Raw genomic sequence first — 18,337 nt, 5'->3', positions numbered from 1 at the left:
GAGCTCAGCTATAGGACTTCCTGGAAAAGGTAAAACTATGGAGACAGTTAAAGTATCAGCGGCAGCCAGGGCTTGGGAGGAAGGGAGGAACGGCAGGCAGAGCACAAGGAGTCTGGCAGGGCCGTGAACTAGTCTGTCTGATCCTGCAGTGGCGGATACATGTCTTCAGACACTCGTCCAAACCCACAGAACACAACAACACAAGGAATGATCCCTGATGGAAACCACGGTCTTTGGGCGATGAAAGCGTTAACGTAGGTTCACTGACTGCAACAGATGTAAGGTTGTTCTTGTCTGGAGGCAGGCGTATGTGGGGAAATTTCTGTACCTTCCACTCAATTTTACTGTGAACCTCAAACTGCTTTAAAAAATGAAGCCTATTTTTAAAATGTTGGGGGTGGGGGACTATGAGGGGACATTAGATCACAAAAAAGGTTTTCCTTACCATTCTTCTTTGAAGCTTCTGGATCTGGATCAGTTGACATAAAGTGTATTCTAAGAATATGGAGCAAGCTGTCTTGAAAATGGTAAGCACTTATAACGAATTATCCATGTGAGTAATTATACCATCCTTGTACTACAAATATCACCATAACCCACAACTCCGTGATCCGTGTTTATTGAAATATCCTCCTCATCATTCTCATGATGAGTTTTATAAGAAAATTATATAAACATGAACCCGTAAAAGAAATCTATTCTAATCGACTACAGTTTTTATTTGGATATTGGGGATCTATAGGAGGAGGAAAGCACAGCACGTGGCCTAAAGATGAGGGAGCAGATGAAACTCGAAACATAAGGAGCCACCTCTGCAGTGAGGGAAAGGATGCCTGGCTGAATAGAAAAGCACGGATAAATGAAGGGCTGAAAGATACTAATGAGAATGTTTCATTCACATCTTGGCAGAGGGTCCTGAGTCCTATTTTTTGAGAAAAGCAAGAGGAAGGATGTATTAAAAATCGAGTTTCTGAAGAACAGGGACAGTATGGAGTGGCTCCAGTGTGAATCAATCAGAGCCCGAGCAGCAGCCAAGCCCAGGTGGAAATGGATAGGTCATTTATTGGAGGGCAGTCTGTATCATTTTATACCATACTTTCTCTAATGTTAATTATTCAAGAGGTGATTAGCCAATTTGTGGGATGCCGTACATCTTGCTTTTCACATTTTGGTCCAATGCTTGCTTATGAAAAATGTCACAATTTAAACTCTATCAAAGCGAAGTTAACACAAATGAAAAAAGGAACTCTAATTTTTCTGCATTTAAAACCATTCATAAGAGATTTGAGGTTTGCAGTTAATAATTTTCGACACAATGTAAAAGGAAAAAAGCAAAATAGAGGGACTAAAACCCCACTGAAACAAATGTTAATTAAAATTACAGGATCATGTGTGGGTTGAATTCATCCATGCTAGTCTCATCCCTCATTATCGAAGTTAAATTAAAGTCACTGCTGCTGTATTTCGCAAAATAAAATCTGATGAAAAGCAATTCCTGTCAATGCTGCTTATTCATGTTTCTGAGTCGCCTTTCTAATCTTTTAACCAATTTACCTGCATCCCAGAGGTTACAAACGTCTGCTGGTCCTTCTGATAGCCATTTAGTTGACGAGATAATGGAAGGAGGAATTGTCGGCAAAAGTGGCTTTGGATCATCCTCATAAAATAACATCAGGTCCTTAGAGAAAATAGGAGAGCACATGAAGGTTGAAAAAAGTAATTGATCCCAGTGCTTCAGTTTGTTATAGTAGGTGGACAATTTATAAAGCTACAGTGTGTCTATATGGGCAAACATAAACACATTTTAATTGAAAGAACCCATATATAAGTTAGCTATGCACTCGGTGTCCACTGGGTACAGGGTGGTTTTCTACCCTTGGAGATCCTCACTCCTTGATGAAGACAGCTGGTGCAGGCAAGCCATGATTCTCTTTGAGGCATTAACTGTCCCTATCAGCCCTTGAGCTATCTGGGAAGATGATTCTTCTGTTCTACTGGCAATAATAAAGCTACCCATGTGTATCTTTTATTCATATTTTAAAACTTTACCTTTTTATCATGGAGTAAAAAAACAGATGATAATCCAGCCGTGCAGGTTAAACAAATCAGTGCATGGCCAGTCTTGTTTTATCCATATCCTCCCACTCCTCATCTGTTTTATTGTGGAGCAAATCCTAGATGTATCACTTATTTCAGTATATCTCTTGAAATGACAAAAACTCTTTAACAATGATTATTATTTTATACCTAGAAACTTCACAACTCTCTAATGTCATCAATTAGAAACTCATCTTTTCAATTTCTCCTAAGTGCCGTAAGTAGGTTGTTCTATAGCTTGTCTAAGAGAGGATTCAAATAAAGTACATGGTGGGATCAGTTGACATATCTTTTCACCCCCATGAACAGAGATTTGTTCCACAGTACTTTATTTAAGGTATAATTAACATAGAATGCATAAATCTTAAGTGTGGAGCTCAATGAGTTTTAACATTTTGTGTATACCTGTGTAGCCACATTTCTGTCATTCCAGAAAGTTCCTCCAGCTCGTTTCCAGCTGACACCATTCCCCTGCTACCAGTACACAGTATTGTACCTTCTACCGTAATCAAGGAGTTTGCCTGTTCTTGAGCTTCCTGTCAATGTAATCATATAGTATGTATTCTTTTGTATCTGATTCCCATGGCTTAACATGTTTGTGAGATTTATTCGTATTTTATGTGTATCAGTTCCTTTTTTTTTTATAAGAAGTATTCCATTGTATGAATATACCACAATTTGTTTATCCATTCTCCTCCATATGTGCATTTGGATTGTTTCCAAATTTCAGCTGTTATGAATAAAGCTACTATGAACATTCTTATTCAAATCTTTTTATGGACAAATATACTCATTTCTCCTGGATATTTACACAGAACTAGAATGGCTAGGTCATAGGATAGGTTAGCTTTTAACTTCCTTGAAACTGCCAAACCATTTTCCAAATGATTTGCCACTTCTTATATTTTCAATTTTCATCTTAAAATCATTGTTGATTCATATTCAGTTGTAAGAAATAGTAGAGCGATCCTGTGTATCCTTTACCCAGTTTTCCCTAAAGGTAACATCTTAAAAACTGTAGTACAATATTATCCAGGATATTGACATTGATGCAGTCAAAATAGAGGACATTCTCTTCACCATAAAGATCCTTCCTGATACTTTTTTATTACCATAGCCTGCCCCCCACCACTACTAATCTGTTCTCCATTTCTGTAATTCTGACATTTGAAGAATGTTATATAAAAGGAATCCTACAGGATATAACCTTTTGGAATTGGCTTTTTTCACCTGGCATAATTCCCAGAAATTCATCCAAGTTGTTTCATTTATTAATAACTTGTTCCTTTTTATTGCTCTGTAGTATCCATGGTATAGATGTATCACAGTTTGTTTAACCTATCAAAGGAAATCTGGATTGTTTCCAGATTTTGGTTACTATAAATAAAGTTGCTGTTAACACTATGTACAGGTTTTCATATGAAAATGAAATAAATTTTCATATCAAATAAATTTTCATATCACTGGGATGTATGCCTAAGAATGCAATTGCCAGGTTGTATGGTAGTTGCATGTTTAATTTTTAAGACACTGCCAAACTGTTTTCCAAAATTGTTACACAATTTTACATTTCCACTGGTAATATTTGAGTGATCTAATTTCTCCACATGTCTGCCAAAACTTGGTGTTGTCATTATTTTTTATTTTAGCCACTTTGATATTTCATTATGTGTTTATTTTTTTTAAGATTTTAAAAATTTATTTATTGGACAGAGAGAGATCACAAGTAGGCAGAGAGGCAGGCAGAGAGAGAGGGAGAAGCAGGCTCCCTGTTGAGCAGAGAGCCCAGTGCGGGGTTTGATCCCAGGACCCTAAGATCATGACCTGAGCCGAAGGCAGAGGCTTAACCCACTGAGCCACCCAGGCACGCCTATATTTCATTATGTATTTAAAATTACATATTCTGGGCGCCTGGGTGGCTCAGTGGGCTAAAGCCTCTGCCTTCAGCTCGGGTTATGGTCTCAGGATCCTGGGATCGAGCCCCACATCGGGCTCTCTGCTCAGCGGGGAGCCTACTTTCTCCTCTCTCTCTGCCTGCCTCTCTGCCTATTTGTGATATCTGTCAAATAAATAAAATCTTGAAAAAAATTACATATTCCTAACAGGTGATAATGAACATCTTTTCATGTGCTTATCTGCCATTTTTATTTGCTGAAGTGACAGTTTTTGTCATTTGCCCATTTTCTAGTTGGATTGTTTGGTTTTTAACTGTTAGGATTTTGAGGGTTTTTTTAATTTTTAAAAAAGTAGGCTCCCTGCCCAACATGGGGCCTAAACTCATGACCCTGAGATTAAGAGTCACATGCAGGACTCCGAGAAGTTTTGTTTCGTTTTTATGCTCCCGATATTAGTCCTTTGCTGAATATGTGGGTTGCAAATATTTTCTCTCAGGCTGTAACTTGTGTTTATACCCTTGTGTGATGAAGTCTAACTTTTTTTCTTTTAGGGATCATGTTTTTGGCCAGCCTTAGATCCCAAAGATTTTTCTACAGTAGTTTTAAAAAGTTTGATAGTTTTACATTTTATATTTAAGTCCATGATCCACTTGGACTCAATTTCTATGAGGTTTACATTGAGGTTCATGGTTTTGCCTATGAATGTCCAATTGTTCCAACATCATTTGTTGAAAAGGTTATCTTTCCTCCATTGAATTCCTTTGGTTCCTCTGTTAAAAATCAATTGGCCATATTGGTGTGGGTCTTTCTTGGTTTTCTATCTAGAAAAAGATAGGTATCTATCTCTCCACCCATACCACTCTCTCTTGATTATGGTAGCTATGAAATAGGCTTTAATAGGCAGCAAGATTAGTTCCACTTTATTCTTCTTTTTCAGATGGTTTTAGTTATTCTAGGGCCTATGCCTTCCCATATGAATTTTATAACTTTGTTATCTCTGTATTAAAAAAACTGCTGAAATTTTGACAGGAACTCCATTAAACTTATAGAGTAATTAGGGACATCTTTATTATGACAAATCTTTCAACCCATGAACATGGTATGTTTGACTAGTCTTTAAGTTCCTTCATCAGTATTTTTATAATTATGTATTTTATAATTCTCCGCATACTGATTCTACATATGTTTTGTTACAATTATACCTAAGGATTTCATTTTGGAGCATTAACTGCAAATTGGATGTGTCTTAATTTCAGGTTCAACATGTTCACTCTTAGTACATAAAAATGTTAACTTATTTATGTATGTTGATCTTACACCCTATAACCCTACTGAATTCACGTGCTGGTTCTATGAGGGTTTTTTGTTGTCGTCCTTGTTTTTTAAGATTTATTTATTTATTTTAGAGAGAGCACAAGCCTGAGCCAAAACCAAGAATCAGATGCTCAACCAACTCAGCCAACCAGGCACCTGAAGTTTGTTTTTGTCATCTCTTTGAGATTTTCTATGCAAACTATCTCAAAACAAGGACAATTTAATTTTTTCCTCTCTATTTTCCATACCTTTTTTTTGTTGCAGTGGCTGGAACTTCCAGTGTTATGTTGAATAAGTCCTGGCCTTGTTCCTGATCTTGAAAGGAAAGCATTCACTGTTAAGAATGATGCTATTGTAGGTTTTGTGTAGGTTATCTTGATCAAACTAAGGAAATTCCTTATTTCTAGTTGCTGAGTTTTTATCATAAATGGGTGTTGAATTTTGTTAATAAATGCTCATCTGCATCAATGACAAAATCCTATGATTTTTCTTCTTTAATTTGTTGATATGATGAATTGCATTGACTGGCTTTCAAATGTTGAAATGTTAAAAATACATGGCTGGATTCGATGGGTAAAATTTTTTGAGGATTTTTGCATCTAATTTCATGAGAGATAATAGTCTATATTATATATATATATACACTTTGTAGTTTCTTTTTCTGGGTTTAGTAGCAGAATAATACTTGCCTCATAAAATGAACTGGGAAGCATTCCCTCCTGTTTTCTGAAAGACCTCTGTATGAAAATAGTGTCAATTCTTATTTAAATCTTTGATAGAATTCTCCAGTAAAACCATCTGGGCCTGGAGATTTTTCAGGAGACTGATACTACAAATTCACTTAAAAAATGGTTATAGAACTATTCACGTTCTTTTTCATCATCTTTGAATTTTGGTAGTTTGTGCTTTCTGAGAAATTGTTCTAGTTCTTCAAATTGTCAAACTTGTGAGCATAGAGTTGCTGGCAGTAATTCTTTATTATCCTTTTATAGCTACAGGAACTGCAGGAATATCCTATTTCATCCTGATATCAGTAACCTGGGTCTTCTCTCTTCATCAGTCTTGCTAGAAGTTTATCAGTTTTATATTTTTCAAAGAACTAGGTTTTGTTATGTCATTCACTTTCTGTTAACAGTTCTCCTGCTTTCAATTTCACTAATTTCTATTCTTTATTTTCTTTCTTCTGTTTCATGTAGGTTTATTTTGCTTTTCTTAGTTTTTTCAAAGAAACTTAAATTGTTGATTTTACACCATTTCTCTTTTCTAATACAAGCATTTAGTGCTATAAATTTCCTCCCCACAACTATTTTACCTGTGTCTCATATATATTGATACGTTGTGCTGTCTTCTCATTCAATTCTATGCATTTTAACACTTTCTGTGAGACTTCCCCTTGACGATGAAAAATTTAGGAGTTCATTTTCCAAAAGATTTCAGGTAAGATCCTCATGAGTTTATACTGATATACCTTCAATCCAATTCAGGTCTGTGAGGTCATGACAGTCTCTTCTATCTTAAATTCATTATCTCCTTTCCCTCATGCCAAGAATCCCAGTTCTCAAGGGCACCAAAGATGATACAAAGATGATATTCATTTGATTCATTCCACATTATACTCACAATAATCTTGGGTCAAAAACACCAACATCGTAGAATAAAAACACCAACTGAATGCAATGAACATTTGCTTAATTTCATTTTACATTTTAAAGGATTACTTTCTTTAGTATAATATTGTTTTATAATTATGTAAAAATATTTCCAGGATTTCAATAACAAATCTGAAACCACTGTATAATCAAAGGATCCTAGCTTCTATTTATCCTCTCCACCTTATTCCCCTTTCCCTTTATGAGTAACCTCTTCTTTATTTTTAATGTTATAGCTGATCTTTTAAATGGTACATCTTTAATATAAAGAAATGGAAAAATCCAAGAATGGACCTAAACATAAATGGGAATTTATTATGTAATAGAAACCACAATTCAAGTCAATGGGGAAAACATGGATTGTTCAGTAAGTGACACTGAGACAACTGATTATCATTTATAAAGATATAGTCTGAAAGATGAATCTTTACCACTCCCCATTCAACAAATAAATTTTTGATGGATAACATTTAAATAGATTTTTAAAATTAAAGCATAAAAGAAGTAGGACCCGTTCTTTACAAAACTAAACACTCGCTTATCACACAACCTAGCAATTGCACCCCTCGGTATTTACACAGAGGAGTTAAAAACTTACGCAAAACCTATACACAAAACCTACACACAATTGTTCACAGTAGCTTTATTCATAATTGCCAAAAGTTGTAAGCAATCAAGATGTCTTTCAAGAGGTGAATGGGTTAATAATCTTTATATCCAGACCATGGCATATTATTCAGTTTTAAACAGAAATGAGCAGTCAAGCCATGAAGAGACATAGAGGAATCTTAAATGTACGTTACTAAATAAAAGTAGTAGTTTGAAAAGGCTACATACTGTATGATTCCAACCATATGACTTTGGAAAAGGCGAGACTAAGGAGATAGTAAAAGGAGCAGTGGTTGCCAGGGGTTAGCAGGCAGAGGAATGAACAGATGGGAGTGCAGAGGATTTTTAGTACAATGAAACTATTCTCCGTGATACTATAATGGTAGATATAGGACATTACACATTTGTCAAAAGCCAGAGAACACACAACACCAAGAGTGAACCCTAGTGTGAACTATGGTCTTTGGATGGTAACGAGCACTGATTTAGGTTCATTGATTATAACAAATGACCACTCTGGTGTGGCTGTTAATAGTGCGAGAGGTCATATGGGGCAGAGGCAGGTGGGGGTACACATGGGGTATATGGGACAGCTTCTTGCTTTCCATTCACTTCTGCTGTGAGTCTAAAATTGACCTAAAAAATTATCTTGTTAGATAAAAAACCAGGATGGGGTGGGTGCCTGGGTGGCACAGTTGGTTAAGCATCTGACTCTTGGTGTTGAGTACCTAACTCTTGGTTTGGGCTCAGGTTCTGACCTTGGGGTCATGAGACTGAGCTGAGCACGAGCCTGCTTGAATCTCTCTCACCCTCTCTCTGTGCCTCTCTCCCGACTCTCTCTTAAATAAATAAATAAATCTTCTAAAAAAAAATCAGTAAAAGCCAGGGTGATATTTAATAAAATCTTAGACTATAGAAGGTCTTTCTAACAATGACTTAAAATCTAGAAGCCATAATAATGGAAAGGAAAATTTGATTACCTTTTAATAAAAATTGAAGACTGCTTTAAGGCTGTGCTAGTGTGATTTATAATAAAAATATATTTAGGTTTTATTTACGGTTCCTGGCACAGAGCTCCGTAAGAGCACTAGGAGTATCTTTTGTTTTAATATTTGGTCTTTGATCCCCATTCCTGACACAGAGCTCCTAAATCCATTGGAATTTTCAGGGAAATCAGAGCGTCTTTTGTTCTATGAAGTGATTCTTTTTCTTTCTTTTCTTTTCTTTTTTTTTTTTTAAGATTTTATTTATTTATTTGACAGACAGAGATCACAAGTAGGCAGAGAGGCAGGTTGTGGGAGGGCAGGCTCCCTGCTGAGTAGAGAGCCTGATGTGGGGCTCGATCCCAGGACCCTGGGATCGTGACCCGAGCTGAAGGCAGAGGCTTTAACCCACTGAGCCACCCAGGCCCCCCTATGAAGTCACTCTTGATGGGCTCCTAGACAGCTTCAGGATGGGGACCGGTCATCGGAAAGACCAAGCCATGATTAGAAGCCTGGAACTTTGTCCTACATCCCATCCTCCCGGAAGGGGAGAGATACTGGAGATGGAGTAAAGGATCAATCACGCCTGTGTGATGAAGCCGCCATGAAAACTCCAAATATTTGGCGTTCAAGGTGCTTTTGGGTTGGTGAATATATGTACATGCCAGGAGGGTGACATAGACCAATTCCATGGGGACAGCAACTCTTGCACTTGGGAAACTTCTGGGCCTTACCCTATGCATTTCTTCATCTGACAATTCATCTGCATCCTTTCTCATATCCTTTATTATATAATAAACCACAACTGTAAGTAAAAATTTTTATGAGTTCTGTGAGCTGTTCTAGCAAGTAATCAAACCCAAGGAAGGGGTGATGGGAATCCCAATTTCTAGTGGTGGGTTCGAAGTGCAGGAGACAACTCTGGGCTTGCAATAGGCGTCTGAAATGGGACGTGGGGGAAAGGGAGCTTTGGGGACTGTGCAAGCAGCCTGTGAAATCTGATGCTATCTTCAGGTAGACAGTGTCAGAAATGAGTTAAATGGCAGGACACCCAGCTGGTGTAGCAGAGAATAGCTTGGTGTGTGGAAAGCCCACATCTCTGCTGTCAGAAGTGAAGTGTGACCACAGTGTGAGAGGAAAAAAGAAACAAAGGAAGAGCAGTGTGCTCTCCTTTCACAAAGGCCAAAAAAAAAAAAAAAAAAAAAAGCCATAAAGTAAAAAATCAAATGTAAAATTGAAAATGAATAGACAGATAAAGAAGCAGACAATGGGCTAATCACTTAATAGCCAAATAGCTCTTAGAAACTGGTAAGAAAGGGGCGTCCGGGTGGCTCAGTCAATAAGCCTCTGCCTTCAGCTCTGGTCCTGGGGTTCTGCGTCCTGGGATCGAGCCCCACATCAGGCTCCGTGCTTGGTGGGATGCCTGCTTCTCCCTCTCCCACTCCCCCTGCTTGTGTTCCCTCTCTCACTGTGTCTCTCTGTCACATAAGTAAATACAATCTTTTAAAAAGAGAAAAAGAATCTGTTAAGAAAAAGAGAAACCAGAAAAAAATGAGCAAAGGATATGAATAGAGTTCATAATAAAAAAGAAACACAAATTCCCAATAAAAACATCAAAATTTATTCTAATCTTACCTATAATTATTGTGGGACAAAGTAAAACAAACTTTTCCCACCTCTCAGACTGACAAAAATGTACAAGATGGTAATACTTCGTTATTTGCGAAGATGAAGGGATATGCTTTTGGTGGATATAAATTGTGCAACTCTGGGGAGGGCAGTTTAGGAGGACTCTTCAAAATGAAAAATAAATGTAACCTTTTAATAACTCCACTTTTAGGACAACATCAAAATCAATGTATATAAGAGCCATTATTACAACATTGCTTTCAATAGACAAAAACATAAAAATATTCAGGGGGTGATGAAATAAATGAAGATTCATTTATGCATCAAGAATACAGCAGTTATACAGACTGATAGAGAAAGGAATTCATAATCTATAGTTTAGCAAAAAAAATTTGGGACGATATATATTCAATGATTACACTGATTACTTAAAAAGATGTCCAAGATGTATCGCTTAGTTCACAGCACACTCCGGAGCAGTACATACTGAACGGATCCCTTTAGGTTAAAGAAATGCACGGACACAGAAAATTTCCCTCCCAAATCTCGAAGAACCTAGTTAGTAATGGATGCCTCTGAAGAAGGGAATAGAAGGTGCACACGGAATTAAGAAGAAACTTTCACTCATTACCATTTCATATCGTTTGAACTTTTCCCCATAATTATCTTCCAACTCAAAAAGAATAAAAATACAAACATGAAAATAAAAAAGGACTTTTAAGCATGAGGTAATGACGCAGAAAAGAAGTAAAGGGATGCTGGGTTAGCATGATTAGAATGGGTGTAATTTCCACTTCCCTAAGAGCTATGATGAGTTCAAATTTTTGCAAACATAATGAATGATATGCTAATAAACCCGAGGATAAAAACTGTTTACTCTTCATTTAGCAAAATAATAAACAGAGACAGTAGGAAATAAACATTTATCTTCCATCACTAGCAATTTAGCAACTCACAACTAGACTGAAGGCTTTGGTCAGCTTTAATTTTGTGTGAACCAATTCGTAGCATCCCTATCTGTTGCTATAGAAACAACTGTGACAAAAAAAAAAAAAAACCATAACCCTTATTATTGAATCTCCTCAAACAGGAAAAGAGGAAGGTCTTTCAAGGTGGCGAAAAGCTACATATAACCTTACTAATTAGCAAATTTAATAATAAAAATTCTGGACAGTACACAGAGAGAAAACATATCCTTGTCTAAGTGTCATACATTCGCAGGCTTTTCTTAGTTTTGAAAGTATCACAGGCGAGCGCTGTTCTGCTTTTGAAAGCCCTATTCTGTTAAGAATTTTATTTACTGCTTTTAGATCATTCTTTCATTTGTAGAAAGAGAATAAAGAGGTTTCTATTTAAAGTTTTTAAAAGATATTTTTAAGCACCCTCATCTGCCTAAGCAATCAACAGTATCATTTCTATTTCATTCTTATTAAGAACATGAGAGTTTTAATGTAGATGTAGTACATTTGGCAACAACAATTGGATTTTACTGTTCAGCCTGGTAGGTGTTGTCTTCTGCCACAAAAGGAGATTTCTGAAGAGGACATACTGGGTTGCATCAAATGTTCCTGATGGTAAGAAGAGGAGATGCTTGTCAATAGAATGATGGAATCGTGTCACGATATAGTGCTAATGAATTGAAAAAGGAAAATCCAGCTTTAAACTTCTTTTGAGAGAAGGGCACCATTTCATGCTAACTGATGGAAGATGCTGAATGATGTAAATCAGTTATAGTGGTTCCTCTCAAGTAAGAGAAAACAGTAATAATGAGAAGTGGAAGACTGATACAAAAAAGCCAGGTGCTATTTTATGCCTTTGTTAGAGTCCAAAGCATGTAAGATTATTCAAGTCTATTTTCTCCCTTAAAAGCCAGCAGCAGCAAATAAAACTGGTCTCAAATTTAAGAATCAATTTTACTTAGAGTCAATTTTTAAAAAATAATCTGATATAGGAAAGACTTTAGGGTTTGAAGCCAACAGCTAAGAAAGAAATCTTGAGACGTCTTTGGTGTAAAAAGGTGGTTTTATTAAAGCATGGGGACAGGACCTGTGGGCAGAAAGAGCTGCACTGGGGTCTTGAGGAGCGGCCGATTATATACTTTCAAGTTGGGAGGGGGTTAGGGATGGTGTAAGCCTCCCAGGTATTTAGGAAGGAAGGTTTTCAGGATCCTGAGGGGGTTAACTATTGTTGGGAAAAGTCATTTATTATTGTTTAGTAAGCTCTCAGTCATGAGACCCTTCAGATGTATATCAGTGGGTCATATGCTTGGAAGATGATTGCCAACATGTATGGCGGCGGGGGCGGGGGGGCAGGAGTGGGAGGGTAGAGACAAAGGAAGTTTCCAAAGGCATCTTTTTATGTTAAAGTAGACTTACAGGGTCCTGGAGGTTGGGTTAAGATTACCTTTTGCCCTTGGCAAAGTATTAACATTTAGGCAGCTGAGTCCCTAGAGGAATGTCACTCTGCCTGTTTCAAGGACTTATCAATGGACTATAAGTAATAAGGAAATTTGACAACTTTTCTTCTGCCTTTGCTTCCCACGTCATAATCTACAGATTTTCAGTCTGTGGGCTACAGTGCAATTAAGGAACAGTGAAATTTTAATTTTATGTACTTTTCTGAGCTGCTAGAAAATCAGGTAAATCTAATACCTGAGTTCGGGAAAGGGTTGGGAACAGATGGTGAATAAATAATTCCAGCCACTCTCACTGGAACAGTGGCAGGCCAGGCGGAAGACCAAATACGTCTCTTTTACAAGAAAGGGAAAGAGGGAAGTTAATATGGAGCATCTACTATTCAGTCATATCTACTATTCAGTCATTTCTTCATTAACAAATATTTGGCAAATAAAGATTCAGTAACGAGTAAGACTAAAATGGTTTCTACTCTCAAGGAGCTTGCCTTAGAAGGAGAAACATACACAAAACAGAAAAACAAATGAGCGAATGAGATCATTGCAAATAATCTTGAGTTGAACAGATTGCCAGTCAAGATGGTTTTCTAAGTTCACACTTTGGGGATACCAACCTTCCCCAAACACACAGCAATGGCAGAGAAAATACGAATGTTAAAATTAAAGACACAGGTCATGCTCAGAAACAAGACAGACATCTTCATGGATAAGAGCACGAACAGAAACATGATGGTATTCAGAACATGCGAGGAACTCTCAAAACTCAATGGTGATAAACAAACAGTTCAATTAGAAAATGGGCAAAAGGGGCACCTGGGTGGCTCAGTGGGTTAAGCCATTGCCTTCGGCTCGGGTCATGATCTCAGGGTCCTGGGATTGAGTCCCGCATTGGGCTCTCTGCTCGGCGGGGAGCCTGCTTCCCTCTCTCTCTCTGCCTGCCTCTCTGCCTACTTGTGGTCTCTCTCTGTCAGATAAATAACTAAAATCTTAAAAAAAAAAAAAAAGAAAGAAAATGGGCAAAAGATCTGAACATACATTTCACCAAAGAGAAGTTATGATGGTACAAAGGAGCACATGAAAAAAATGCTCGACATCATTAGCTATTTGGGAAACACAAATTAAAACCACAATGAGGTATCATCACAGACCTATTCAAATATCTAAAATAAAAACGGTAATGGCAAAAGTTGGTGAGGACGCAGGGAAACTGGAGCTCTCATACACTGCTGGTGGGAATGCAAAATGTTATAGCTGCTCTAGAAAACAGTTGGACCTTTTTTTTTTTTTAACCAAATTTAGTATGCACTTACCACACCCCTCAGCAATCACATCCTTAGGCATTTATCCTAGAGATATGAAAACGTCACAGCCTGAATGGATCTCAAGAGTATTATATTGAGTGGGGGAATAAAAAACTCTCAAAATGTTGTATATTGTCGGGGTCCATTTACATAACATTCTAGAAATAATGAAACTATAGAGATGGAGAAGAGATTAGGGCTATCAGGGCATGAGGTGGTTAAGGGGTGGGGAGGAGACGGGGTGGGCAGCAGGACAGACCGCTTTTGTGTGGACATAACACTTCTGGATCTTGATTTTGGTGCTGATAACATGAATCTATACTTTGAATAAAATTGCTTAGGAAACTGCCGGCCCCCAACACACATACATAAATACAGGTTAAAAAACTGAATACTGAATTGAAAATTTGGAAACTGAGTAAGGCCTGCAGTCAGTCAGCAGTAACACAGCGACGGCCATCTCTGTTTCAATACCGTGACTCGTACCACAGTCACAGACGATGCCAGTGGGGGGGGTGGGGGGAAGAGATGCTGGGTGCGGGGTACTTGGGACTCTGTACCTATAGCTGCAGCTGCCTCCAAGTCTATAATTTTATTTCACAAAAAAAGGTTTTTTTTAGATGAGGAGAGAAAGATGGACTGTCCAACAACCAAAATATTATTTATCTACAGGGGTGCAAAGACAACAAAACCCATCTTACACTATATAATAAAATTCTAGAGGGTACAAGGAGTCCATTTAGAAGAAAAAGTCAGAGATCTTTATTATATTGGCATAAAAAGAATTTCTCAAATAAGATGTTTTTAAAAGATCAGCTATAAAAGGAAACTTCGATAATCTAAACTTATTCTTATTTAAAACTGTGTATAGCAAAAAAAAAAAAAAAAAGCCAACAAAAATGAAGTTCAAAGACAAGCACCAATTCTCTCAGAACACATGTAGCTGCAGCTGGAAAGGACAAGGAGACAAATTCTCCCCTTGGGCCTCCAGAGAGGAATGCGGCCTGCAGACGCCTGGATGTGAGCCCAGTGAGACCCGTGTCAGACTTCTAACCTACAGAACTGTAAAATAACCCATTTGTGCTGATTTAAGGCACTGGGTTGGCGGTGATTTGTTAGAGCAGCAACAGGAAACGGCTGCACGTGACTTACCTCTGTGGATTTCCAAGCATTAGTCTTGACCGGTAGTGTTCCCTGGGACAACACGGTTCCACTAGGCAACTGAGTGTCTTGGCACTGCTCTTGTTTCGCTCCTGCCTTGGAAGTGTTTTCTGTCAACAACATAAAGCTAAGATTTCACTTTGGCAAAAAATAGTAACGTTTTTATGTTAGCTCCCAATTTTTAAGCTGATTACTTCTGAAGACCCATTTTGTCTGCAACAGGTACCTCCTGGGCCGACGGTCATTTCAATTTATCCCTTCATAATAATTGACAAATTTAGGCCAATTTAAAAATATAACTTTGATTCTAGCCTTTGTACCTATCAACACTTTTATTGTATGCTTTATTATTTGAAATATCTTTTTTTAAATAAGGCACAATACAGTATAGAAAATTATTGTATGAAAATTATCCTTAGCAAAAGCAGGAATGACAACTAGAATTATCCCAATTAATATTTAATTGCAGTGTGAATGTCAAGTGTTCACATATATGAGGTGTAGGCTGTATGATGAGAAAGCACTTTTAAACAAAATTTAAAAAATTTCTAAACATGCTATGCCAGTGAAATAGGAGATTTCTCCTTGTATGTTTTAACTGAATTTAATGGTTTTGTAGTTGCTGTTTTCCTTTCTACCTTTTCTTTTCCTGGGTGGGGAGGGGCAAAGGTGTAGGGAGAGAGAGAATCCCAAGCGGCCTCTGCACCCAACATGGAGTCTGTCACAGATTCTCGGGACCCTGAGATCATGACCTGAGCCAAGACCAAGTCAGATGCTTACCCGACTGAGCCACCCAGGCACCCCTCCTTTCTTTCTTTCTTTTTATTTATTTATTTGACAGAGATCACAAGTAGGCAGAGAGGCAGACAGAGAGAGAGGAAGAAGCAGGTTCCCCGCAGAGAGCCCAATGCGGGGCTCCATCCCAGGACCCTGGGATCATGACCCAAGCCGAAAGCAGAGGCTTTAACCCACTGAGCCACCCAGTCGCCCCTCCCTCCTTTCTTTCTATCTGAATTACTGCGTAAACGAATTACCGCCAACTCTCTCTCAGCATGCTACTGGGTACAATAAGTGTAAGGAAGCGATCTTCAAACCGGTATTTGCATACCACTGGGGTACTTAAAGACTCCCCAAAGGCCAGGTGGGCATACACAGTTTTAAAGAACTCAATGTCCAGACCTACCACTTTTATATATACTCTTTCCAAAAACTGACCTGCCTAAGAACGGGACTGTGTGGAAGCATCAGGTCAGTTCTTCCCTCTTCCGCTTTCATAGTCGGTTTCCTTTCACTTTACACAGACAGACCCACCCTCTCCCCATCTTCTTACGATGCATCGTCCTTTAGGCTACCACTCTTAGAGCCGTCGAAACAAACAACAGTAGAACAGTACAACAGTAGAAAAGACTGGGGTAGGGAAGCCTCCTTCAACCAAGGCAGGAAAAACCCAAAGTAAAGCTCCAAAATTTGTCCTACTTTACACATATTTCTCTTAATGGCAAAGCAGGACATAAATAGCACAGTATTTTGGTCCATACTGGAGTGTTTGGTTTTCAGACCTATTATAGTATGGAAGAGCGGGACAGTTGACAAACTTCATTTAATGTCCTGTGCTTTTCATCCCTCAGCTGTTGTCCAAAAATGCATCACTTCTGAGGAGGACAAAAGGAAAGCACAAGCCCGGGAGACGGGGCAACTTCTTTCATCAAAGCGACAGACTTACAACAAGGCTCCACATCTTAGCCATCTCCCCTAGGAGAAGAATTCAAGAATGTGAGTGCAATCACAGTGATGTTTATTTGAATGAAGTAAGATGTTTTCTGAAAGAAAGTTGAAATCTGATCTAGCAGACTATTTTGACAATAAAGGCTGGCTTTGCCAACTAGGTAAATATGGTCAATGTTTTCCAAAAGCGGAATGAACGAGATCTGTAGTTCTGAAGAACTGCTGAGACATATTTAAAGCATATGAAATAATCTCAAAAATTGCTATACTAACACGCATTCCACGATGAATGTTTTTCTTTTTCACACTTTGTGAGTATATTGTGTTAAAGTGTAACTGGCAATAATTAATAATCTGATAAATTTTAGTAAAGGTTTTTTTGATATTATTCCCCAAAACTGAGAAAGTCCATTACTCCTAATGACTGTTTAACAAATCTTTTTCTATGAGGGTTGTTTCCGTTTCTTTGCTTTCAACAACACTGAAGACAGACCTAATCAAGTCAACAGCTGACAAGAGATGAAAACCATTTTTATAATAAATTACTATATAATTCTGGAATATTACTTAAAAGGAATTCATCGAATTGACTGACATTGCTATAATAAAACACCTTCTATTCCCACCTACAATTTTATGTGAAAAAGTCTTCTTAGCATTTCCATCCATAAAAATGTAAAAAAGAAACAGAATTTATGCTGAACCCTGCTTACTTCCAGCAGTAAGTAATATTCATAGGTGGGTCAATAAGCAGCTCCATGTATCTCATAGAAACATGCATTTCCAATAAAATGGTATTCTTTTTGAGTATTTATAAAAATTATAATATACTTACATGGTTTTGGTTTTGATCAATTGTGTGCTAAAAATAATTGTAATGATAAATCAATCTAGAAAGAATATTTTACCACTTAAAAGCCTCTGGACCTAGAAAATGTAATTTCAATTTATATACATGTTTGATGTAAAGAGGACTTCCAGGCATCAAAATACTTTCTATTAGGATGAAATCCTACGAGGGATGTAGAGGAGAAATATGAATTCAAGGAGAAAAAGAAATTACGTGATGTAAAGCTTCCAACAGTTAAAGACTGTGTTTTTTCAAATGAATGGCTGCAGGTAGCAGTTACGCAGTGTTTAGGTTCCTTTAGATACTATTAAAAGTCTCGTAGAACCGTTTCATTTTGTTTTCTTTTGTCCTTAATGTCAGTATTTTGAATTGTGTCCTTTGCAGTGACTTGTGATACAATTTCACATGGCAACCTAAAAAAAAATGCAGGAGGTATTTAATTTTTCAAAATCACTTTAGGGGCTATGCAAGAAAAATAGCTTGAAAACCAACAGTCTAAGACACAGTGGTTCTCGCCTTCAGAAAGTTTATAGCCGGACTCAGGAGGTAAGACTGACACACAGACTTAATGGGAAACAATTAGAGGAAAATAAGACCGTGCCGAACTTTCTTAAATTAACGAACTTTGAGAATAAGCATTCTAAGGAGGAAAAAAAAACCCAGTGTGCACTAACCAGAAAGTGCCTCATATAGGAAGTAGAATTTGAACAA

At 37.6% G+C, this 18,337-nt stretch overlaps 1 protein-coding gene across 3 annotated transcripts in view; it reads right to left on the bottom strand.

The window, feature by feature from the left end:
• ENTHD1 (ENTH domain containing 1) overlaps positions 1 to 18,337 on the bottom strand; it is a 99,429-nt gene that overhangs the window by 43,641 nt on the left and 37,451 nt on the right. For all 3 annotated transcript variants that reach the window (XM_004743300.3, XM_004743298.3, XM_004743299.3), the window contains exons 4-5: positions 15,043 to 15,161; positions 1,555 to 1,678 (exon numbers count right to left, since the gene is read on the bottom strand). In XM_004743300.3, the coding sequence (XP_004743357.1) occupies positions 1,555 to 1,678; positions 15,043 to 15,161 (243 nt within the window). The remainder of the gene's footprint in view (positions 1 to 1,554; positions 1,679 to 15,042; positions 15,162 to 18,337) is intronic.

Source organism: Mustela putorius, unplaced genomic scaffold (genome assembly GCF_011764305.1).
Source record: "Mustela putorius furo isolate JIRA1106 unplaced genomic scaffold, ASM1176430v1.1 tig00000738_pilon_pilon_pilon, whole genome shotgun sequence".
NCBI lineage: Eukaryota > Metazoa > Chordata > Mammalia > Carnivora > Mustelidae > Mustela > Mustela putorius.
Note: the sequence above shows the minus strand (reverse complement) of the source record. Positions and strands in the feature narration are given on the sequence as shown.